The sequence below is a fragment of the Muntiacus reevesi genome, chromosome 7, assembly GCF_963930625.1.
Source record: "Muntiacus reevesi chromosome 7, mMunRee1.1, whole genome shotgun sequence".
Classification (NCBI taxonomy): Eukaryota; Metazoa; Chordata; class Mammalia; order Artiodactyla; family Cervidae; genus Muntiacus; species Muntiacus reevesi.
The window spans coordinates 13,781,018-13,800,678 of NC_089255.1; the positions used below are offsets into that span (position 1 = coordinate 13,781,018).

The 19,661-nt window shown below is 47.6% G+C and overlaps 1 protein-coding gene across 1 annotated transcript in view; it reads left to right on the top strand.

The window, feature by feature from the left end:
• Nucleotides 1–11,570: 11,570 nt before the first annotated feature.
• Nucleotides 11,571–19,661, top strand: part of SMAD3 (SMAD family member 3) — a 124,157-nt gene continuing 116,066 nt past the window's right edge. Inside the window, exon 1 of the mRNA XM_065940034.1 lies at nt 11,571–12,322. Coding sequence (XP_065796106.1) covers nt 12,117–12,322 — 206 coding nt within the window. The 5' untranslated portion in view covers nt 11,571–12,116. The remainder of the gene's footprint in view (nt 12,323–19,661) is intronic.

Sequence of the window (19,661 nt, forward strand, 5' to 3'; positions counted from 1 at the left end):
GCATCGAGTTAGGGGATTCCCAGAGATCAGTGGATGCATCTTTATTGGTGAATTAGAAGGTCAGAGCTGGGAGAGGTGCAGAGGCAAACAGGCTCCAACTGGAGGGATGACAGCTCCGTGGCAGAGTTTAAAGGAGGGGCCCAAGGCAGGAAGGAACTCAGAAAGCCATTCTGCCAGGATGTCTGCCATGGATGCAAAGAGGGGTGTTTGAGTCTTGTGTTCAAACCCAAGACCACGCCAATCCCTTCCTCTTACAGACGAGGAAGCTGAGATCGGGGGTGTAAGTAACATACACGCTAGAGCAGGTCCACCGATAGAATCAAACTCTCCACGCTTCCCGACCCCTCCCCCCACCCAGCACTCCAGTCAGTTAGTTCTGCCACTTAACCAGGTTTCAAGTCCTTCATAGAAAATTCCTCCCCAAGTCACAACCATTCCTTTCATCTGTGGGTGAGGCTGGTCCAGATCAGGAGTTGAGAATCATAATGCATGCTGCTCCTATGTTCCTTTTGGTCCCTGACATTTCCCAGTAATTGTTTGGGGGCAGTAAAATACAGTGCAACGGAAGCTGAATCCATACCAGGAACTAGGGTGCAGGATGCCTGGATTTTAGCAATTGGCACCTCAGACCAATCTTCACGTAAATCCTTCCATGCATTCCCTACAGATTGGCTTTCTGACATCCCCTAACCCAGTGGCCAAGCGAGCATGGGGCTGAGAGCATGCAGTGTTAAGTCAGGATTCTACATTTTAGTTATGAGACCATGGGCACATCATTTAATCTTTCTGGGCCTCAACTGCCTGACTATTAATTCAATTCATCACCAAACATTTATTGAATACTTTTAGTGGGCTCAAGCACAGGTATTGGGGTGAGAAAAATATGACAAGGGGTTTAAAATCTACTATAATGAATTAATTATTAAGGTTAGTGTGAAAGTAATTGTTGAAATTTGCTGCTTGCTATTGGGATACTTTCTTAAATAAATGTGATTATGTTATACATCATTTTAATGCACATTTCTCTCTTCAGGTTTTTTTCTTTTTTTGCCAATGACATTATTTGCTGTTTATATTTATTTTAACTAGGGAAATTATATTAGACAAAAAGCAAATTTGAGCAATTTTTTAATTTGAGTTCAAAATGTTTCATAAAGCAGCAGAGACAACTCGCAACATCAACAATGCATTTGGCTCAGGAACTGCTAATGAATGTACAGTGCAGTAGTGGTTCAAGAAGTTTTGCAAAGGAGACAAGAGTCTTGAAGATGAGGAGTGCAGTGGCTGGCCATCAGAAGGTGACAACATCCACCATTTTCTGGTTGTTTGGCATTTGAAGCAAATTCAGCTCACTCAGTCGTGTCCGACTTTTTGCAGCCCCATGGACTGCAGCACGCCAGGCCTCCCTGTCCAAATTAGAAAGGTGAAAAAGCTTGATGAGTGGGTGCCTCATGAGCTGACCACAAATCCAAAAAAAAAAAAATTTTCATTTTGAAGTGTCATCTTCTCTTATTCTACACAACAACAACAAACTATTTCTTGATGGATTGTGACGTGAGGCAAAAAGTGGATTTTATATGACAACTGGCAATGATCAGCTCAGTAGTTGGACCAAGAAGAAGCTCCAAAGCACTTTGCAAAGCCAAACTTGCACTGAAAAAAGGTCATGGTCACTGTATGGTGGTCTGCTGCTGGTCTGATCAACTACAGCTTTCTGAATCCCAGTGAAACCATTACTTCTGAGAAGTATGCTCAGCAAATCAATGAGACGTACCAAAAACTGCAATGCCTGAAGCCAGCATTGGTCAACAAAAATGGTCCAGTTCTTCTCCACAACGTCCAATGGCATGTCACACAACCAACGCTTCAAAGTTGAATGAATTGGGCTGTGAAGTTTTGCCTCATCCACCATATTCACCTGACCTCTTGCCAACCGACTACCACTTCTTCAAGTATCTCGATAACTTTTTGCAGGGAAAATGCTTCTGCAACCAGCGGGAGGCAGAAAATGCTTTGCAAGAGCTCATTGAATTCCGAAGCAGGGATTTTTATACTACAGGAATAAATCAACTTATTTCTCATTGAAAAAAATGTGTTGATTGTAATGGTTTCTGTTTTGATTCATAAAGATGTGTCTGACCCAAAATGACTTAAAATTTATGGTCCGAAACCACAATAACTTTTCCACAATATTTTAACAATAGCCTTTAATAAATAAACAGATAATTGCACGAATAAGTCCTAAGTATGAGCATAGAGGTATATAGAGCATAGAGGATAGAGAAGGAAAGGCTTCATGAAGTGGGTGCTGCTCCAACCTAGACTTGGATGGAAGGAGTGTTCAACTAGTTGAAAGGGTGGGATGTGGAGATAGGAGGGATGGTGAGGACACCAAAGTCAAGGAGTGGTGTGAGCAAAGATGCTGTGGTGTGAAAGGACCAGGGGTATTTGTGATGTGCCTGGAGAAAGGATGTGATGTCGGTGAAGCAAGAGAGGTGAGGCTGCAGACAGACTGGCCCCATCACTCATCGCCTTCACTCCATATGAAAGACTATGGACTCTGTTCTCTAGAAGTATGCTGTCCAACAGGGGAGCCACTAGCCACACGTGGCTATTGAGCACTTGAAACGTGGCCAGTCCAAATTGAGATGCAAGCATAAAGGACCCAGCAGATTTCAAAGACTGCACAAAAAAAGAATATAGAGATGATTTTTATGGTGCTTATGTGTTAAAATGATATACAGGATATGTTGGGTTGTGTGCATGCTACATCACTTCAATCATGTTAAACTCTTTGCCACCCCACGGACTGTAGCCCACAGGGGCTCCTCTGTCCATGGGATTTCCCAGGCAAGAATACTGGAGAGGATTGTCATTTCCTCCTCCAAGTGATCTTCCCAACCCAGGGATCGAACCCCCGTCTTCTGTGTCTCCTGCATTTCGGGCAGATTCTTTACCACTGAGCCCTATGTTGTGTCACATCAAATATATTAACTTCACCTGTTTCTTTTTCCTTTTAAAAAATAACATAGCCTCAATAACATTTACAATTACATAGGTCACTCGCATATATTTCTATTGGACAGCACCGCTGTAGACAATTGAAAGCATTCTTTATAAATTATAGAAAACATTTTTTACAAAGCAGGGAAATGTAGATGCAATTTACACTTCTAGAATGCTCACTCTGGCTGCAAGTAGAGAAGGAAGACAATTAGAAAATTATTGTAATAATTGGTGGTGAGCAGTGATAGGGGCCTGAATTAAGATGGAGGCTGGGTGATAGAAGGCAGATCCTATAGGGTTTGGTGGCAGATTGGATATAAGGGTGAAAGAGGGGAGGAGTTTCCAGGTTACTGGGTGATTGGAGACAATGGTGATGCCCCTGAGGATGGAGGGCTGAGAAGCAGGTTCATGGAGGAAACTGAAGAGCTCATTTCTGAACATGAACTTGAGATGACTGTGGGCCTCTAATTCCAGGTAACAGTTTGAGATTTGAGCTCCGGAGAGGGGTTTGGGTTGTATACTTAGATTTTGGGGTCAGTTTTTAAAGATCAGGCAAGACTCAAGCAGAATAAGATCACCCAGGGTTGTTGTTTATTGTTTAGTCTCTAAGTCATGTCCCTCTCTTTGAGACCCCATGGACTGCAGAACACCAGGCTCTCCTTTCCTCCGTTACTTCCCAGAGTTTGCTCAAACTCATGTCCATTGAGTTGGTGATGCTATCTACCATCTCATCTTTTCCTGTCGTCTTCTCCTTTTGCCTTCAATCTGTCCCAGAATCAGGGTCTTTTCCAACATCAGGGTTACACAGGGAGAGGATATAAAAGGAAAGAAGCAAGTACCTGGCCCTGGGGAACACCAACATCTGTGGGAGGGCAGAGGGAGAAGATCGAAAGGTGTACCCTCGTACTGCCTGCCAATAACGCCACCCTGTGATTCCTCTGCCCTGTGCTGAGAGATCTTTCAGTAGAGACCCTTTTTCATTTATTGACTGCAGAAGAAAACTAAAAAAGTCACAGCAAAACCTGAAGCTCTCTTGAGTGGAGCTATTGACGACTAAGTGAAATGATAAGAAAAATTCTGCCCCAGATTCAATCTTACTTTATAAAGCTGTTATGATGAGGATAAGCTGGTACAGTAGCTTTTCAGGGGGCCATTTGGTAATGACTCCATAAGTAGTCATTCTCTTTCTAGGGACTTACTGTAAGAAAATAATCAGAGAGACACACAAATCCATATGTACAAAAGTATTTAAAGCATAATTTTTTATAATGCTGAATAAAATTGGGAGCCACTTAAATGTCCACTTGTGGAAAATTGGCTTCATGCATTATGATAGACCCACGTGACAGACTGCTCCATACACTTTCAACATAGTGGAGTAACATAAAAAGATGTTCATGATATTTTTAGTGAAAAATCAGAGGATTGCAGTGTGATTATCTCTAGTTTGTGGTTATTGTTTGTCTTCATCATGGTTCAGAACAAGGACTGTCCAGCAGGTATCTTGGCTTGTCTGAGCAAGGCCAGTCTCTGAATGTCACCTCATCATGTCTGTGTCCTCTTCTGGAAAGGGGAGGGTAACAACACCAACCACAGGCAGCTGCAGAAACTAAATGAGTTGATCTCGTTCATGTAAAGCACTGAGAGCAAGGCCCAGCACTCGTGAGACTTCAGCGTGTGTTAGCCTTTATTATTACATTTAAAGATATCTTTATTGAGCTGTCATTCACTTATCATACAATTCACCCACTTAAAAATGAACAAGCCAGTGGGGTTTAATATATTCAAAGAGCTGTGCAACTATCACCGTAGTCAACTTTAGAATATTTTCAATCCCCCAGAAAGAAACTCTGTACCCCTTGGAAGTCACTCCCATCCCACCCTCTACCAAGCCTCCAGAAACCTGTGATCTACCTCTGCCACTCTAGATTGGCCTATTCTGGGCAGTTCAGAGAAATGGAATCCTATAGTATGGGGTCTTTAAAACAACAACAGCAGCCTAACTCATGTCTTGAAGCTGGTGTCCCTCCCTCTGGTCAGACTGAATTGCTTGGGAGAGGGACAGCTTTTCCCATTTTATTCCTTCAAGGTCTGAGTCAACCCCAGAAGGTTTGTTTCCAGAGGCTGGGGTGTATCTAAGGGACAGAGTATTCTAGACATGTGTTGTTTTGAGAAATGGACATGGCCCATGTTTGACTACACAGACCACCCTACCCACTGCCCCAAGCATCAGTCACTCTCTCAGACCTGAGCAGACAGTCCAAACCACCTCTGCCTCATTCCCTCCGGGATCCACATTCCCTACCCTGGAGAGACCTAGCTGTGCTTTCACCCTACACATGGCTGTCTTTCTTTAAAGTCTTTGTTTAAATTTAGGTATAACTTTGATATAGTATCTTCTACTCACTTATAGTGTAAAAATAGCTTGTCAATATATTAAAAGGTAATTTAAGGGCATACAATCTCACTGCCCTTCTAGAACTGTGTTTTTATTTCAGCACACCACTCCTTGGTGGTTGTTCATATGCACGTGTGCTTTTAAAAATAAATGCAATTATATGAACCAACAATTGCTGCTTTAGAGCCACATTGTAAACTGAACTCTGGACTGAGGGAAATCCTGGGCCTGAGCCAAGGCCACATTTGTGACTCTTATTATCCCAGAAAGTAGGAAAGAGAAAACACAGTGACCTCTACAAATATACACTCATACACGGTACAAAGACAAAGACACAGAAACAGATGAACCCAGGAAGAAAATTCACACAACACATACCCATTGAACTTCAACATATGGGGCTGGGCTCTGTGAAATAATGTGATCTGAACAAGACAGATCTCAGAGGCATGGGCAGACAGAAACATTTCGCGCACACACACTTGAATCTCAACCACACCTGTGTATACACAGAGTGAGCAACACACCAGGACCCACAGAGGTGGTATAATCAGGTACACACACACTCACACACACAGCTGTACACCTCCCAGGGTCCTCTCCTGGCCCCTGAGTCCCAGGCCTGCAATTTCTGAACACTGGGAAGGAGCTTCTTCAGGAAAACTCAAAATAGCTCTGTGAACCCTGCCCTGGGCTCCAGCTCCCTGCCCACAGGCCCATCCTGTCCTCCCTCGAAGCCCTGGCCCTGTGACTCAGTCTGCACCCAGCGGCGGGTAGCAATGCCTACCCCCAAGTCCAGTCCTCCACCCCAAATCTCCTCCTGCCAGACCTGGCCTCTCACCTTATCTTCCTTGGACAGTATCTGCACCCAGCTCCTTCTGTTCCAGCTCCCTTCTCCCAGGGACTGTCTGTAATCAGCCCTAGGAACCTTACTCTGGGGGGTCTGGAGACAGAGGGTCCATGCTGAGCTGGCAGTCAGGGGTCAGCCATCCAGTTTGGACAATAGCAACTTAAATTCTTCAGCCTATGGTCCCTCCTCGGCAACAATAGGAACCATTTTTGGGGGACCGAGAATTTCAATCCTACCCTTGAAGTCTCTGACCAGAGCCTGGCCTGGAGCAGACCTGCAAAGGGTATTGGCCCCCGCACCCTCAGTTCCCTGAGCGTCTGAGGCTGCAGGCTCTTAGGGGTGGCCCTGAGGCAGACATTTGAAATAATTTTGACTGGGCTCTCCAAATATGAGAGATCACCATCATTGGTTGGAAGGTGCTAGAAAGCAAAGGCTCTGTCTTCATTTATTTTGCTGTTGTTTTGATGTTTTGCCTTTTTACTGATTGACTGACTGGATGTGCCATGCAAGATCTTAGCTCCCTGACCAGGGATAGAATCTGCACCCTCTGCATTGTCGAGTCTTAACCACTGGACCACCAGGGAAGTCCCAAAGACTGACTTTTGAGCGAAGTACAGAATAGTTAGGCTACTGACTACCGTGTGCTGAGTACAATGTTCTATCGCAGCTTAAGTGCAGAGAGTGAGGTTAACAGATTCCTCAGTACCACACAGTATTCATCATTACAGACCCATGGGTTTATTTATTTTCCCCCTCTAGTCTCCTCTCCAATTCCCATATGCTTACCCTCAAACACATATTCTATTGCATTCAATGCGTATTTTTTCTATTTTTTATTATGGTAAAATATAGGTAACAAAATTTATCATGTTAACCATTTTTAAGTGTACAGTTCTGTGGTAAGGTTGTACAATCATCATTACCATCCATCTCCAAAATTTTTTCATCTCCCCATCTCAAATTCTGTACCTATTAATCCCTTTCCTCCCCCCAGCCCCTGGCAACCACCATTCTACCTTTTTGTCTCAAAGAATTTGCCAGTTCTACATACTTAGTGTAAATGGAATCATATGGTGTTTGTCCTTTTGTGACTGGCTTAGTTTGCTTAGCACAGGGTCTTCAAGGTTCATGCTCATTGTGGCATGTGACTGGATTTCTTTCCTTTTTAAGGATGAATAATATTCTATTGTATGTATAGACCATATTTTGTTAATGCATTCATCCATCAATGGACAATAAAGTTACATCCACCTCTTGACTATCAAATAATGCCGCTATGGACATGGCTGTACAAACATCTGTGGAATCTCTGCTTTCACTTCTTTTGGGGTAGACACTCAGAAGTGAAATCACTGGATGAAGTGGTAATTCCATGTTTACTTTTGTGAGGAACCACCATACCGTTTTCCACAATACTGCGTCCATTTTACCTTGCCACGAGCATTGCTCAAGGGTCCTAATTTCTCCATATCCTCACCAGCACTTACTATTTTCTCCCTTTTTAAGAGTAGCCATCCTAAAGGGTGTGAAGTGATTCAATGTGTATCTTTTTATTTGTAAGACTTCTTTCAAAATGTATACAGTTGTTTTGTCCCTATGTAACTTTTTACACAAGTAACATAGCCTTATTTCTTTCCTTTTCTGTGTTGCTATCTTCACCTGGAACTGTTTTGAAGACACAGCCATTTGTCTCCTGTATGCAGAACTCATTGCTTCTGTACATAGTACTCTACGCTGAGCACCAACTATATCCAAGCGTTTGACAATGTTCTGAGTGCTTGTAGAAAGTTCTCTGCATGTGTTGTGTGATTCCTTACAGCAATCTTAAGAGGTAGATTATTATTATTCCCACTCTATAAGGAAACTGATACACAGAGTCGAGGGACTCACCGGAAGTCACACAGCTGGAAACAGGAAACTAGACATTTTAACTCAGGTCCATTTAGTAACACAAAGAGGACTCACGTGTGTTAAGTGCTAAAGCAAGAGGGCTAACTGCAGACAGAGGCTCCCTCTCAGGTGAGGGCATTCTGCTGAAAGTTCTAGTCCTCACTAGATCCTGACTCATCTCCAGGTTGTGAATCACCTCCCTTCACCAGATGTCACTTTATGTCTGTGTAAAATGAAGACAGGAACAACTTTCTTGCTCTTTTGAGATTCACCACTTATTGATTAAACACCCTTTAGCTAACAGAAAAATCAGAACTGAAGGCAGGTGTTTGTCTCTTTCCAGTGCTCCACCCGGGAGCCGTGCCAAACACATGAAAACCTTTTGGCGAATCTGCTTGTGAGGCTCCTCCCCCGTAGGACTAACTATTCCCAGAAAAACAGAGGCGCTGCCTCCGGCCCCATCCCACCTCTCTTGAACTTTGTGCTTACCCCGATGAAAAATTAACCGGCTGATGTTTCCTTTCCAAGGACAACCTCTGCAGAAGCCGGCCTGGCTGGGCCCCAGGAGCACCGACACTAGAACAGAGCTCCTCTCCATCCACAGCCACCCACCCACTCACCTGCCAAAGGCTGGGGTGTGTGTGGGGTTCTCGGGCACCCAGAGAAATCTGCTCCTCAGCCCTCCTCACTGTTTCATGAAACTGGACTGATTTCTTTAAATCTTCTAGGGGAGAAACTGAGGCCAGAGGAGAAAGAAACGCCCAGACGAGGCACTTGTTGACCTCACACGTGGAGCCAGCCCTGTTTTCTGCATGCACCAGCTGTCCCACTGAGACCAGAAAAAGAGGGAATTGAAGGACAGCATGCTTCAGCCACGCTGACTGCTGACCAGTCACTGCCTCCTTTCAGGAGAATGAGAAGGCTGACCAGGGGGCCCTTCACATGTCCTGATTCAGAGGCTCGGGGACATGCCAGGTCCTTCCACTACCTGCAGCCCTCAGATCTCTCTCAGGCGCCTCACCTTCATCGTGCACATTGCACCTCACCACACATGGCCTCTGCACTGGAGGAGGACCGTTGTCATGCTTTTTTCTAGATTCATAGTAAGAACTGTGAGGTTCATTCTTAGAGCTGAGAGAATAGATGCTCGCTGGGGTGAAGGGGTAGAGAGAGCCAAGATTAAAAGCCAGTTCAGTCATTGATGAAACTTGAGGCCTTTTCGCTGGATGCCTCTCAACAGAGGGACCTGCCCGATGGCGGTGCAGGTTAATGTGAACGTTTCACACAAGGGCCCTTTTCTCACAGGCACACACCTCCCTTGGTGCTTCTTTAGGTCGTGAGGCTAGGGCCCTTAGTCTTTCATTTCAGGATTTTCAGAAATGATCTGGACGGCACACGGAGGTGCTCTGTAGATGTGCGTGTCTAACTGAACGCTGCTCCCCACTTTGCACCTTTCTCCATGGCACTAACAGCGGCCCCAAGGTGTGGCTCCATTCCTTTAGAGTACTGACTGTTGGCAAAGCTTTTCACATCGGACTCCCACAACCACCCTAAGAGATTGAGAGGAAAGCTATCTCTAGCCTGTTTTCCAGGTGAGCAAACATTTCTTCTGGTGTCACAATAGTGCACCTGTGTAAAGAACTTGGCTTTTGCAGAGCTCCATCTGTGATGTCACCTTCGCCCTCTACAACTCTAGAAGGCAGCTAGCTGGGTGCCGTGTGGGCTGAGGCATCAAAAATCACTGGTTTCTATCCTAACTCTGCAGCTTAGAGCTCTCAAGTATTATAATCTCTGTGCCTCAGGTACTTCAGTTGTAAATGGGCGAGCAGGGACATCTACTTCAAGAGTCACTGTGAAGATGAACTCAGAGGGCATCACTTGGAATGAAGAATGCCATCAATAAAAGTCCTTCCTCCCTTCTCTTTTTCGATGAGAGCCGGAGGAAGGGAATGAAACCAGATTATAATAGCTGTTGGTTAGTTCCAAGGACCGTCCAGGAGTGGGGAGCAGGTCATTAAGCCCCATTTGTGGTTAAGGGGTTTCTCCTTTGAGGTCCAAGCAGGCAAGGAATTAGAAGGAGGGGAGCCCAGAGCTCGGCCCCAGCGGCTGACAGGCCTGCCAGAGCTCATTCTCCCCTTCCAGGCAGGGACCCCTGCAGCTTCTGGGCTGACTTTGTGGATTAGGCCACACCTCACGGGCTCTGTAACGCCCCACCCGCTAGAGGGTTTGCGGATCACTTCTTTCTCACCAAGGGAGTTTCCCGCTGTTAAAAACAAACAAAGGCTAAGAGGTCTGATAGGGGAGGGGCTGCAGGAGAAAGGCCCTGGGCGCCTGGGTAACTCCTGACAGCCACTGAGTGAGGGGGTCTGAGGGTAGACGCCCCAGAATGGTGTTGGTGGAGAGAAAAGCCCCAGAGCGCCCCCATATCCTGGTGTTTCTCGGCTTCCCACTGAAGCTAATTTGGAATATATACGGTCCCCGAAGACTGCCCTTTTGCTCCACTTCTTGCGAGTTCACAGCTTTAAAAACAACAAAACTCTCTCTCCTATTTACTGGGTGTTGAATTTCGGATACTTTGGTTCCCATAGGATTCCAGCACCCTGTAATGAAACTTTTCCTCTACAGATATGTTCTAAGGTTCCCCCATTCATTTCTTCCTGAGCTTAACAATGCCTTTGAGGCCCATTTTCTGCGGGGCACTTGATTCCCAAGGCCCAAGGGACCCCTGACTCCAGCTATTATCCAGGGAGTCACTGGGGTCCCCAAATCGGCACTTCTGAGAGCCTCTCCCTAATCCTTGTTTCACCCGGCCCTGGGGCTCTAAACTGGAACGGTTTCACTGGTGCGAGAATAAAAACAGCCCCCCGAGTCCCCGGCGCCGCCACAGCCCCTGACTGGGATCGGCGCGCCAGGGTCCCGGTGCGCGCCCCGACTTCCTGGGCCTCAGCCTCCCGCGCGTCGTCCTCCCTCGAACCGGGGTCCTCTTAGGAATGCACCGCCTGCCCGTGGCCAGACCGCTCTCCTTGGTTAGTGCGAATCTAACCCTGGGGCCCGCCACTGCAAATGAGTTTCCTGAGTGTGGGTTCCGAGAGCGGTCGCCACGACCCGAGCCCGGCCCTCCCGCCAGGGGCCCCTCTCGCCGCTCCTTTCCCACGACTTCCTCCCGGCGCCCGCTGGACTTCAGGTCGGGGCCGCGCGGAGTCCTGCGCGCTCCAGCCCTGGCGGCCGCTGTCCCAGGTCGCCCACGTGGGCGTGCTCCGCGCCGGGCGGGGGGAAGGCCAGGAGCCCTCCCGGAGGCGGTAGAGGGGGGAGCCGGCAAGGCGCCCGCAGGAGGAGGCGGCGGGGCGCGGGGGAGGAGGCGGGGAGCCCCAGCGGCAAGGGGGCGGTGACAGAGCTTGGAAAGGAGGCTGCACGCGGATTTGCATGAAACACAGACTGGGAGCGGGCGGGAGCAGGAGCGCGGCGTACGCCCCGGGCCGGCCCAGCTAGCGAGCGAGCCGGGAAGGAGGAGGGCAGCGGGGAGGCGAGGCTGCCGAGGCGGAGGGATCTGCGCATCAAAGCGAGCGAGGCGAGCAAAGTTTGGCTGGGGGTTGGACTTTCCTTCCTGGAGGCGGCACCCAAACAGCCACCCCGTGCGGAAACCCAAACTTTCTTTTGCCACTCCGGTCCCCGCGGCCGCCGCCTCCGCCCCGCGTCCCGGGCCTTCCCGATCCCGCTTCACTACCGCCTGCCCGCCGCCCCGCCGTCCTTCTCCCCGCCGTGGGAGACGCCCGGGGCGCAGGGCCGCGCGCCGAGCCCCGCCGGCTGCAGCGCCGCGGCCGGGCCCGGAGAACCAGCAAGTTCGCCGCGAGTTGAAGCGAAGTTTGGGCGGCCGCGGCCGGCCCGGGCTGAGCTCCCCGCTGCGCCCCCGGCGTCCCGCCGCGCCCAGCCCCGCCGGGGGCGCTCATCGCAGCTCGCGCGCCCTCCCCAACCATGTCGTCCATCCTGCCTTTCACTCCCCCGATCGTGAAGCGCCTGCTGGGCTGGAAAAAGGGCGAGCAGAACGGGCAGGAGGAGAAGTGGTGCGAGAAGGCAGTCAAGAGTTTGGTCAAGAAGCTTAAGAAGACGGGGCAGCTGGACGAGCTGGAGAAAGCCATCACCACGCAGAACGTCAACACCAAGTGCATCACCATCCCCAGGTGGGGGCTGGAGGGACTGTTGGGCGCGCCCGCCCAGCCCCAGAGCGTGGCGGGGCCGGCCTGGTGGGATTGGAGCAGGAGGGATCGTGTGTATGTGTACACGAGGGGTGGGAACGCAGGCAGGAAGCGGGTGAGGGGGGACCCCAAACAAAACCTTTTCTAGATTTGCAAAGATTCGGAACCCGGGACTTCCACGCGGCACTCGCTCTCGCAGACCTCGCATTGGCTTTTCACCTCCGGGAAAGGGGGTGCTGCAGGATCGCCCCCCCCCCCCACCCGGGGAGCTGCGGGATAGAACTTGAGGCCCGCTTTGTTCAGCTCCGCGGGCCCGAGCCCCTCCTCCGCCGCCGCCTCCCGCCCCCGCGGCCCGCGCTCGTGGAGGTGGTGGTGTCTCTCCCTTTCTTTTCTTCATTCCTGTCCCCCCACTTCTTTCCTTCTCGACAGGAATGCAGTCCGTACAGCTGGGGCTGTGGGTGAGGAGCGGGAGCCTCGTGATTGACAGATTCCTTCTTCGTTCTCTCTTTGCCTTCGGGATTAGCATTTTTATCGAGTATTTTTAGATTCGGTTGTGCCAGTCTCCCGCCCCCTCCGCACACACGCACTTTAGTTGCAGTGCAGCGCTCTGACTTTCAAATGAGAGAGATAAGTGGCGGAGAGTGGGGTCTGCTCCCCCGCCTCCCCCGGCTGTTTTTTGCCCTTCTTTCAGGCTGAGATTGCGGGTGGGTGCCGAAAGGAGGGGGGTCTGGAGCCGAGGAGATAACAAAACGCACTCCAAAGTGGGCCTCGCATCGGCCCTCGCATTCCTACGGAGCCCTCCTTCCCAAAGCGCTTTGCCATCTGTCTGGACCTCCTTTATCCTCCACTTCGTGCTAGCTAGATCTGGCAGGAGCTCACAGATGGCTGATAGAAGGGGTCAGTGACTTCTCTGCACTCCCCACGGCCTTCTCTTAGCTTAGCTGCGCCCGGCTGGAAATTAGGATGTGGTGGGGGGGGGGGGCACATATCTTATTTTTCTTAGTCTCCCTCTTAGCCCCCTTTGAACGTCTTAATTCTGTACCGAGGGAGAGTTTGTGTGTCTGTGTGTGTGAGTAGGGGTCCCCGGCTGTGGAGGAATGAGCAGAGGGTCCCCAGGGCCAGAGCCCCACATAAATTGTCCGCCTTGATGCCGGGCCAGAAGTGGACTCCGTCCTTGGCCACCTGCTCGGGGCAGCTGTACGCCGGCCGCCGGCGTGTCAGGCATGCACAAAGCAACATCTGTCCACGGAAACCCAGAGCCGGCCTCCTCTGGAAATAAACGCCACATATGGTGGGAGTGCTGACTTGAAAAATAATAATTTTTTTTTTTTCAAAACTGGGTGGATCCAGTCAATAAAGCGGGAAGGAAGGTGGTGTTCTGTCTGGGAAGTGTGTTCTGGTGTGTGATGGGGAGCCAGAATTGACCTCAGAGGAGGTGGTGTGATGTGATGGTCAGGGAGCCCTAGGTCCTGGTCTCAGCCCCGGTTCTTCCTTCTTTATTACTTTGGGTGAGGGGTAGGGAGTAAAGGAATGTCATACTTCTCCCTCCTGGGGAGAACCTGCCTTCTTACCTGCCTGAGGGCGCTGAGGACAAGTGCTTTTTTATGTTTTGAGACAGAAAAAATCAGTATCCAGTATAAAATGAACAGCTGCATGAATTGTTTCACAGTTTACAAAGGACTTTCATATGCTTTTAGGAGATGAAGAAAAAGAAACTCCTGGAAAATAGATAAGGCAATTAGGCCTAAGATTGACCCCATTTTCAAAGTTGAGAAAACTTTGGAGAGAGGTGAAAAGGCTTGGCATAGCAAAACATCCCATTCTGACCAAATGTGCCCCTTCTGCTTGCCATGGCTCCGCTTCACTTTGGAGGTTCTGAATACATTCTTTGCTGATGGCTAGAGTATTAGCTAGAGGGGTGGGCCCTGGGATCTTTGGTAGTAAGGTTGCCAGCATTCTTTGGGCTGGTGACAGCCTGGAGGAGAGGCCTGGCTCCCCCTTGCCTTGGTAGGAGTTTGCCTCTGGGAAAGCATAGCCTTGGCCTGCCTTTTCCTCTTCCAGAGTTTTCTGCAGCCTGAGGCATATGGACACTCTGGATGTCCCTGAGAGTTCAAGTTAACTTGGCCTTCCCATAGCTCTGTGAGGACTGAGCCGTCTTCTACCTGCCTGGCAGGCACCTAATGCTGAAGCAGATTTTTTTCCATCTTTTTCAGTTAGGGAAACCCCGTTACTTGGGTGGATGCAGACAAAGTGGATTTCCATCCTTGGATTTTGTGCCCACGCCTCTGGGTCACCTCGTCTCCCTTGGCAAGAGCGGCTGCTGTTTTGCTCATGGGCAGAAAACTAAAGGCCACGTCTTGGGGAGGTGGCTAGCTGGCCTCACGCGGGTGATATCGGTGTGTCTCTGAGTCCCATAGATTGCGGGGCTGCTTGTCAAATTGTCTGCTCTCTCCCCACAGCTTTTTATAACGAGGTCTTTGGGAAACTGACAGCGGGAAATGTTTCACCTAGTTATCCCACTGTGGGTGTGCGGTGGGGCCCTGGGTGCTTAAAAGTACCCTACAAGATCTGGACTTCACAGTGTAAGGAACCTTAGTCTAGGAAGATTTTCTCCAGCTTGTTTTGGCTAATATAAGATCATGAGCAGCAGCAGCACTGTTTACCAATTGGAGCTGTGTACTGGAGCCCCCCAGACTGCACGCTTTCTTCTGTTACTCGGCTCTAACTTGTGTCAGTGATCAAGAGAGCTGGAGTGATACAGGCTTACTGGTTTCAAGCATGTCAAAGAGACTGGTGCCAAAGCAGTGGTCAGAGCCTGATTTAGACACACCAGTAGAGGGGCTATCAGGATTCTCTGAGGTCTGGCAGGCTGGTCAGAACTTCGATGGGTTGTGTAATAGCATCCTTCGTGTTATCTGCTCTCCTTCTTGAGTACCTGAGTCCATCTGCAGGTATCTTCCTGGCCAGTTTATAAGAATGGAGTAATAGCATTTGCCAACGAGGGGCAGAGAAGGTGTGCGTGTGTTCTATCAGGGAGAAGGAGCCAGGCACACTTAAAAATGACTCTTCTGATGGACACTGATAATTTGTATTTCTACCAATGGGACTCATGCTGTGGCCCACTTGTTGAGGGCTGAACCAAGCTTACGACCTTGTTTGCTTGGAAAGAAATTCAGGCTTTCTTGTGTCAAAGCACCAAGTCCAGAGGAAAGTGGGGGAATCAAACCAAACATAAGGTCTGACACATACCTTTCTGTGCGTCTGTTCTTTTGGTGTGGCCTCCTCCTGCTATCTGCCTGGACTTTGCCAGGCTGGTCTCACCGTAATATTTCTTTCTCAGGCTTCTGGGGACAGACCAGGGGTGCAGAGTGACAGCTTTAACACCCTCTCCATTTCAGCATCTCCTGTCCTCTTTTCTCTCACTTGCAGCTCAGAGCACCATTCTTCTGTGGCCCATTTGAACCCAACTCACTTGCAAGCACCCATCCTCTCCTTTCTCTTGTTAGCCTCGATTAGAGGAGTTCTGCACAAAGGCAGGAAAGAGAAGGAGTCTGCCGGACGCTGGGTAGTGGACTGTGGGGCTGGCTTAGAGCTATGGCTGAATCTAGGAGCCACTTGACCTTCGAACTTAGGAGTCATTTGGAACCTTCGAACTTGCTCCTTGCACCCAGGAGTTGAATGATTGGGCTCAGTACGTGTTGCATACAGCCCCTTGCTCACAGTTCCTAATCAAATGTTACAGGATGGGATTTTGTGGATTCATTCCTCGGTATTGGCCCCTCCCATGTCTGAATCTGTATTCTGGGAAGTGGGGGAGGATGTGGAGATAAACTTGAGATGGTCCCTGCCTGTGACAAGCTTACACTTGAGTAAGGAAAACATCAACAGGACATTATTTGTGTCTATTTCTTTCTTATTCCCAGCCATCAGGAATATGAACTCTAGTATGGAGTGATATTTTTGGGGAGTGAGGGGGATTATGATATGTTTTTTTAATATTTAGAGGTCACCATGTTAGATAACAAAGTAAGGATAGCCATCTGTTTTCCCCAGAAAAAAAAACACAGAATTCAGATCCTATATCTTGTTGTTTTAATACCTGGATGGATTTAGCAGTTCTCAGAGCCTTCGTGTCAGCACCTGTAAAATCAGGATGAGGTAAAGCCTGTGGAAGTGTTTTGTAAACCAGAAAGTTTGACAGATGTGTTTTATATTTAGATGTCTCTGTGTATCATTCATTCATTACTAAATTATTCAGTCATTTATGAAATACCTACTATGATGAGCAGGGCAGGGCACCTGTTCTCAAGGGCCCCCCTGTCTAGAGTGGGAGACAGACTTGCCCAAAATATAGGCCATTAGCTGCAGCCAAAAGGATGTACAAAATGCCCAGGGATGTGGGGGACAGACCATTACTTCTCTGGGAAGAGGTGGAGAGAGGAGGGAGGGGTCAATGCAAGGTGGAAAGCCAAGAGGACAGGAGCTATTATCCAAAGGAGGAAGTTTCTGGACGGTAGTACGATCATGGGAACTTTTCGGTTCATGGTGTTTGTTGCCTACGGGACTGAGAATGTCTTTATCTTCTCTTATTCCTAAATGGAGTGCTGCTATGAATATGTTACCTCCTAGTCTGCACCAGAAGACTAGTGACTTGTATTCAGTATTTTATGCCACTGTAAAGTGTTCTCACTTTGAAATAAAAAAAGGAGTTAGTATGGCAAACCTGAAATTCAAGTTTCCTTGGTGGAAACCGTGAGTTAAGATGTATTAGCTCAGAATATAACAGACCATGTCGATAAGAAGTGGGCAACTTGGAGGTGATGGTGGATGCTCAGAATTTTTGAGTTTTGGTGTGCTGTAACTTTTAATTTCTCTGGTTAACACTTGCCAGAAAATAAATCCTGTATCTTGAAATTCTACAGGGACATAAGAGCTTTTAATAATGTATTTTTAAAAGTCTTTGCAAGGATGTAAAGATTTAAATGACAATTCTAATAATAGAAAAAGCCAATGAATACAGTAGTCATTTCCTTCTGATGAGAAATGCAAGCAGCTGATGGCATAGAGAGACTGGCTTGAGCTTATCACATCAGGAATCCAATTAAAATGAGTTTTTGAAAAATAAATATTGGTTCAATAATGTAAATTTGTAATTGCTCTGTTATTCTAATGGAAATAAAATTAACACGATTTAATGGACTGAGCGACCATTAATTTTCACTTGTTAACTTATTGGGAGATTTCTAAATGCCATTGCTTGCGCAATGCAGCCGTGTCTCTGTATGAGCTCCTTTAGGAAATAAATAGGACCAAGAAGTGCCTGCTTTATTTATTGAAGTGTCGCTGATTTACAGTGTTGGTTTCAAGTGTACAACAAAGTGATTCAGCTTTATATATGTCTATCCTTTTTCAGACTCTCTTCCCTTATAGTTTATTACAAAATATTGCATATAGTTCCCTGTGCAATACAGTAGGTCCTTGTTGCTTGTTTATTTCATATGTTGTGATATGTATCTGTTAATCCCAAATTCCTCATTTGTCACTCCCTCTCCTTCCCCCTTTGGTAGGCACAGGTTTGTTGTCTAAGTCTGTGGGTCTATTTTTGTTTTCTGTGTAAGTTCATCTGTATCGTGTTTTTAGATCACATGCATAAGTGATAGCATATGATATTTGTCTTTCTCTGGCTTACTTCAGTTAGTCTGGTAACCTCTAGGTCTATCCACGTTGCAGGCAGTGCTTGCTTTAAGACTTGAAGTCTGACTTTATTCTCTCATCTATTTTCCCACCTTATTTACCCCTCCCCCAGCCTCTTGTAAGTGCAGTTAAGTTCTTGAAAGTGGAATGCCGCTTTTTCAATCAACAAAGCTCATGAATAGTTCTAATTAACTTTTGTCCTTGTCTCCTTTGATGTATTGACCTATTTAAAAAAAAGAATTCGCCCTGCCTCCTTCCCAGATCCACATCTGGTTTTACAGTCTGCCCAGAAAGGCTGCTGATGCAGGGCCTGGGAGGTTTACCAGCCTTTTGCAGATGCGAATGTCCCCTGCAGTGGTGGATGGGACTGCTTCTTCCCCAGGAGGCTGGGCATCATCTATTGACCATTGATAGGTTCCTGGGCCAGGGAGCCTTCAATCTTCAGGTGCCGTGGTTTCTGGAAACAGTTGGAAGTTGCCATAGTAAACCTAGCTTGCAGAAGTTTGGTTTCTAATTTTACTGTTTTCCAGATTTTAAAACAAAGATCCAAGAGAACTTGTCCAGTTCATGTGTGTGCTTCCTTTAGTGCACCTACCAGGTGCCAAAACCTGTTCCAGGTAGCAGGAACACACCAGTGATGGAGGCAGATGCCTTATTCTGCCCTATTGTAACCTCTGGTCCACTGGCTGCTGAACACTGGTCCTTTGGAGTTGTAAGAATCATGTGTGTGTTCACTCTGCTTAACTTGTAAATACTGTTTTCTTAATGCCAGAGAACCAGATTCCCCAAGCCCTGCAGTTTATTGAGTCCTGATGAGAGAGAGAGAGTGTGTAACGTTACTCTTTGTTTTGACTTAATTAACAGTTTTAGAAATAACAAATCTAGAGCACAAGTCACACTATCCGTTGTGATTATCTGAGGCCTCTGCTGTAAACAGCAGCCTGCCACCGTGGCATTCTGCTGCGGGGCGTTTTGACAGAGAGACTCGGCTTAAAATGAAAACACAGTAGAAGCCTATTAATTAAGAAGTTTGTCTAATTCTGGACCAGGCTGAAGTTTGTTTAGCAGGCCTTTTCTCCCCATAAATGCTGTCAAGAAAAATCAGTCATGAACACACTTTTGGGAGTCATTTTGCAGGCAGGAGTCAACAGACCTGGGTAGGTTCTAGATTTTAGCTCTGTTTCTAATTAGCTGTGTCACCTGGGCCAAGTCCCTGACGTCTCTGGGCCTCAGATGTTCTCAGCTGGGAAGTGGGCTACATAAGCTCTATTAGAGGTTCTTTCTCACTCTAAAGTGGTTTCCATGCAAGCATCTTAGAAGCATCCCTTTGCATGCATCCGCTTGATCAATAAACCGCAGTTCTTTCTTAACTATTCATGTCCTAAGTCCCTGTTAGTCTGGTGCCAATGAATTTCCCTAGTTGAAAGTAAGAAAACTATAATTCAGCTTTTTATTTTAGTTGTTTCCCCCCCTCTCTGTCCTCCCTGCCTTTCCTTTGCCCTGTGAGTCTAAATCAGTGAAATTTAACCACAAAGGAATATAAAAATAACTGAAATCAAGGATAACACCATTAAGGCTGAATGTGTTGAGATGCAGTGAGCAGTTTTTCTTCTTTTGTTGCTATTTTTGG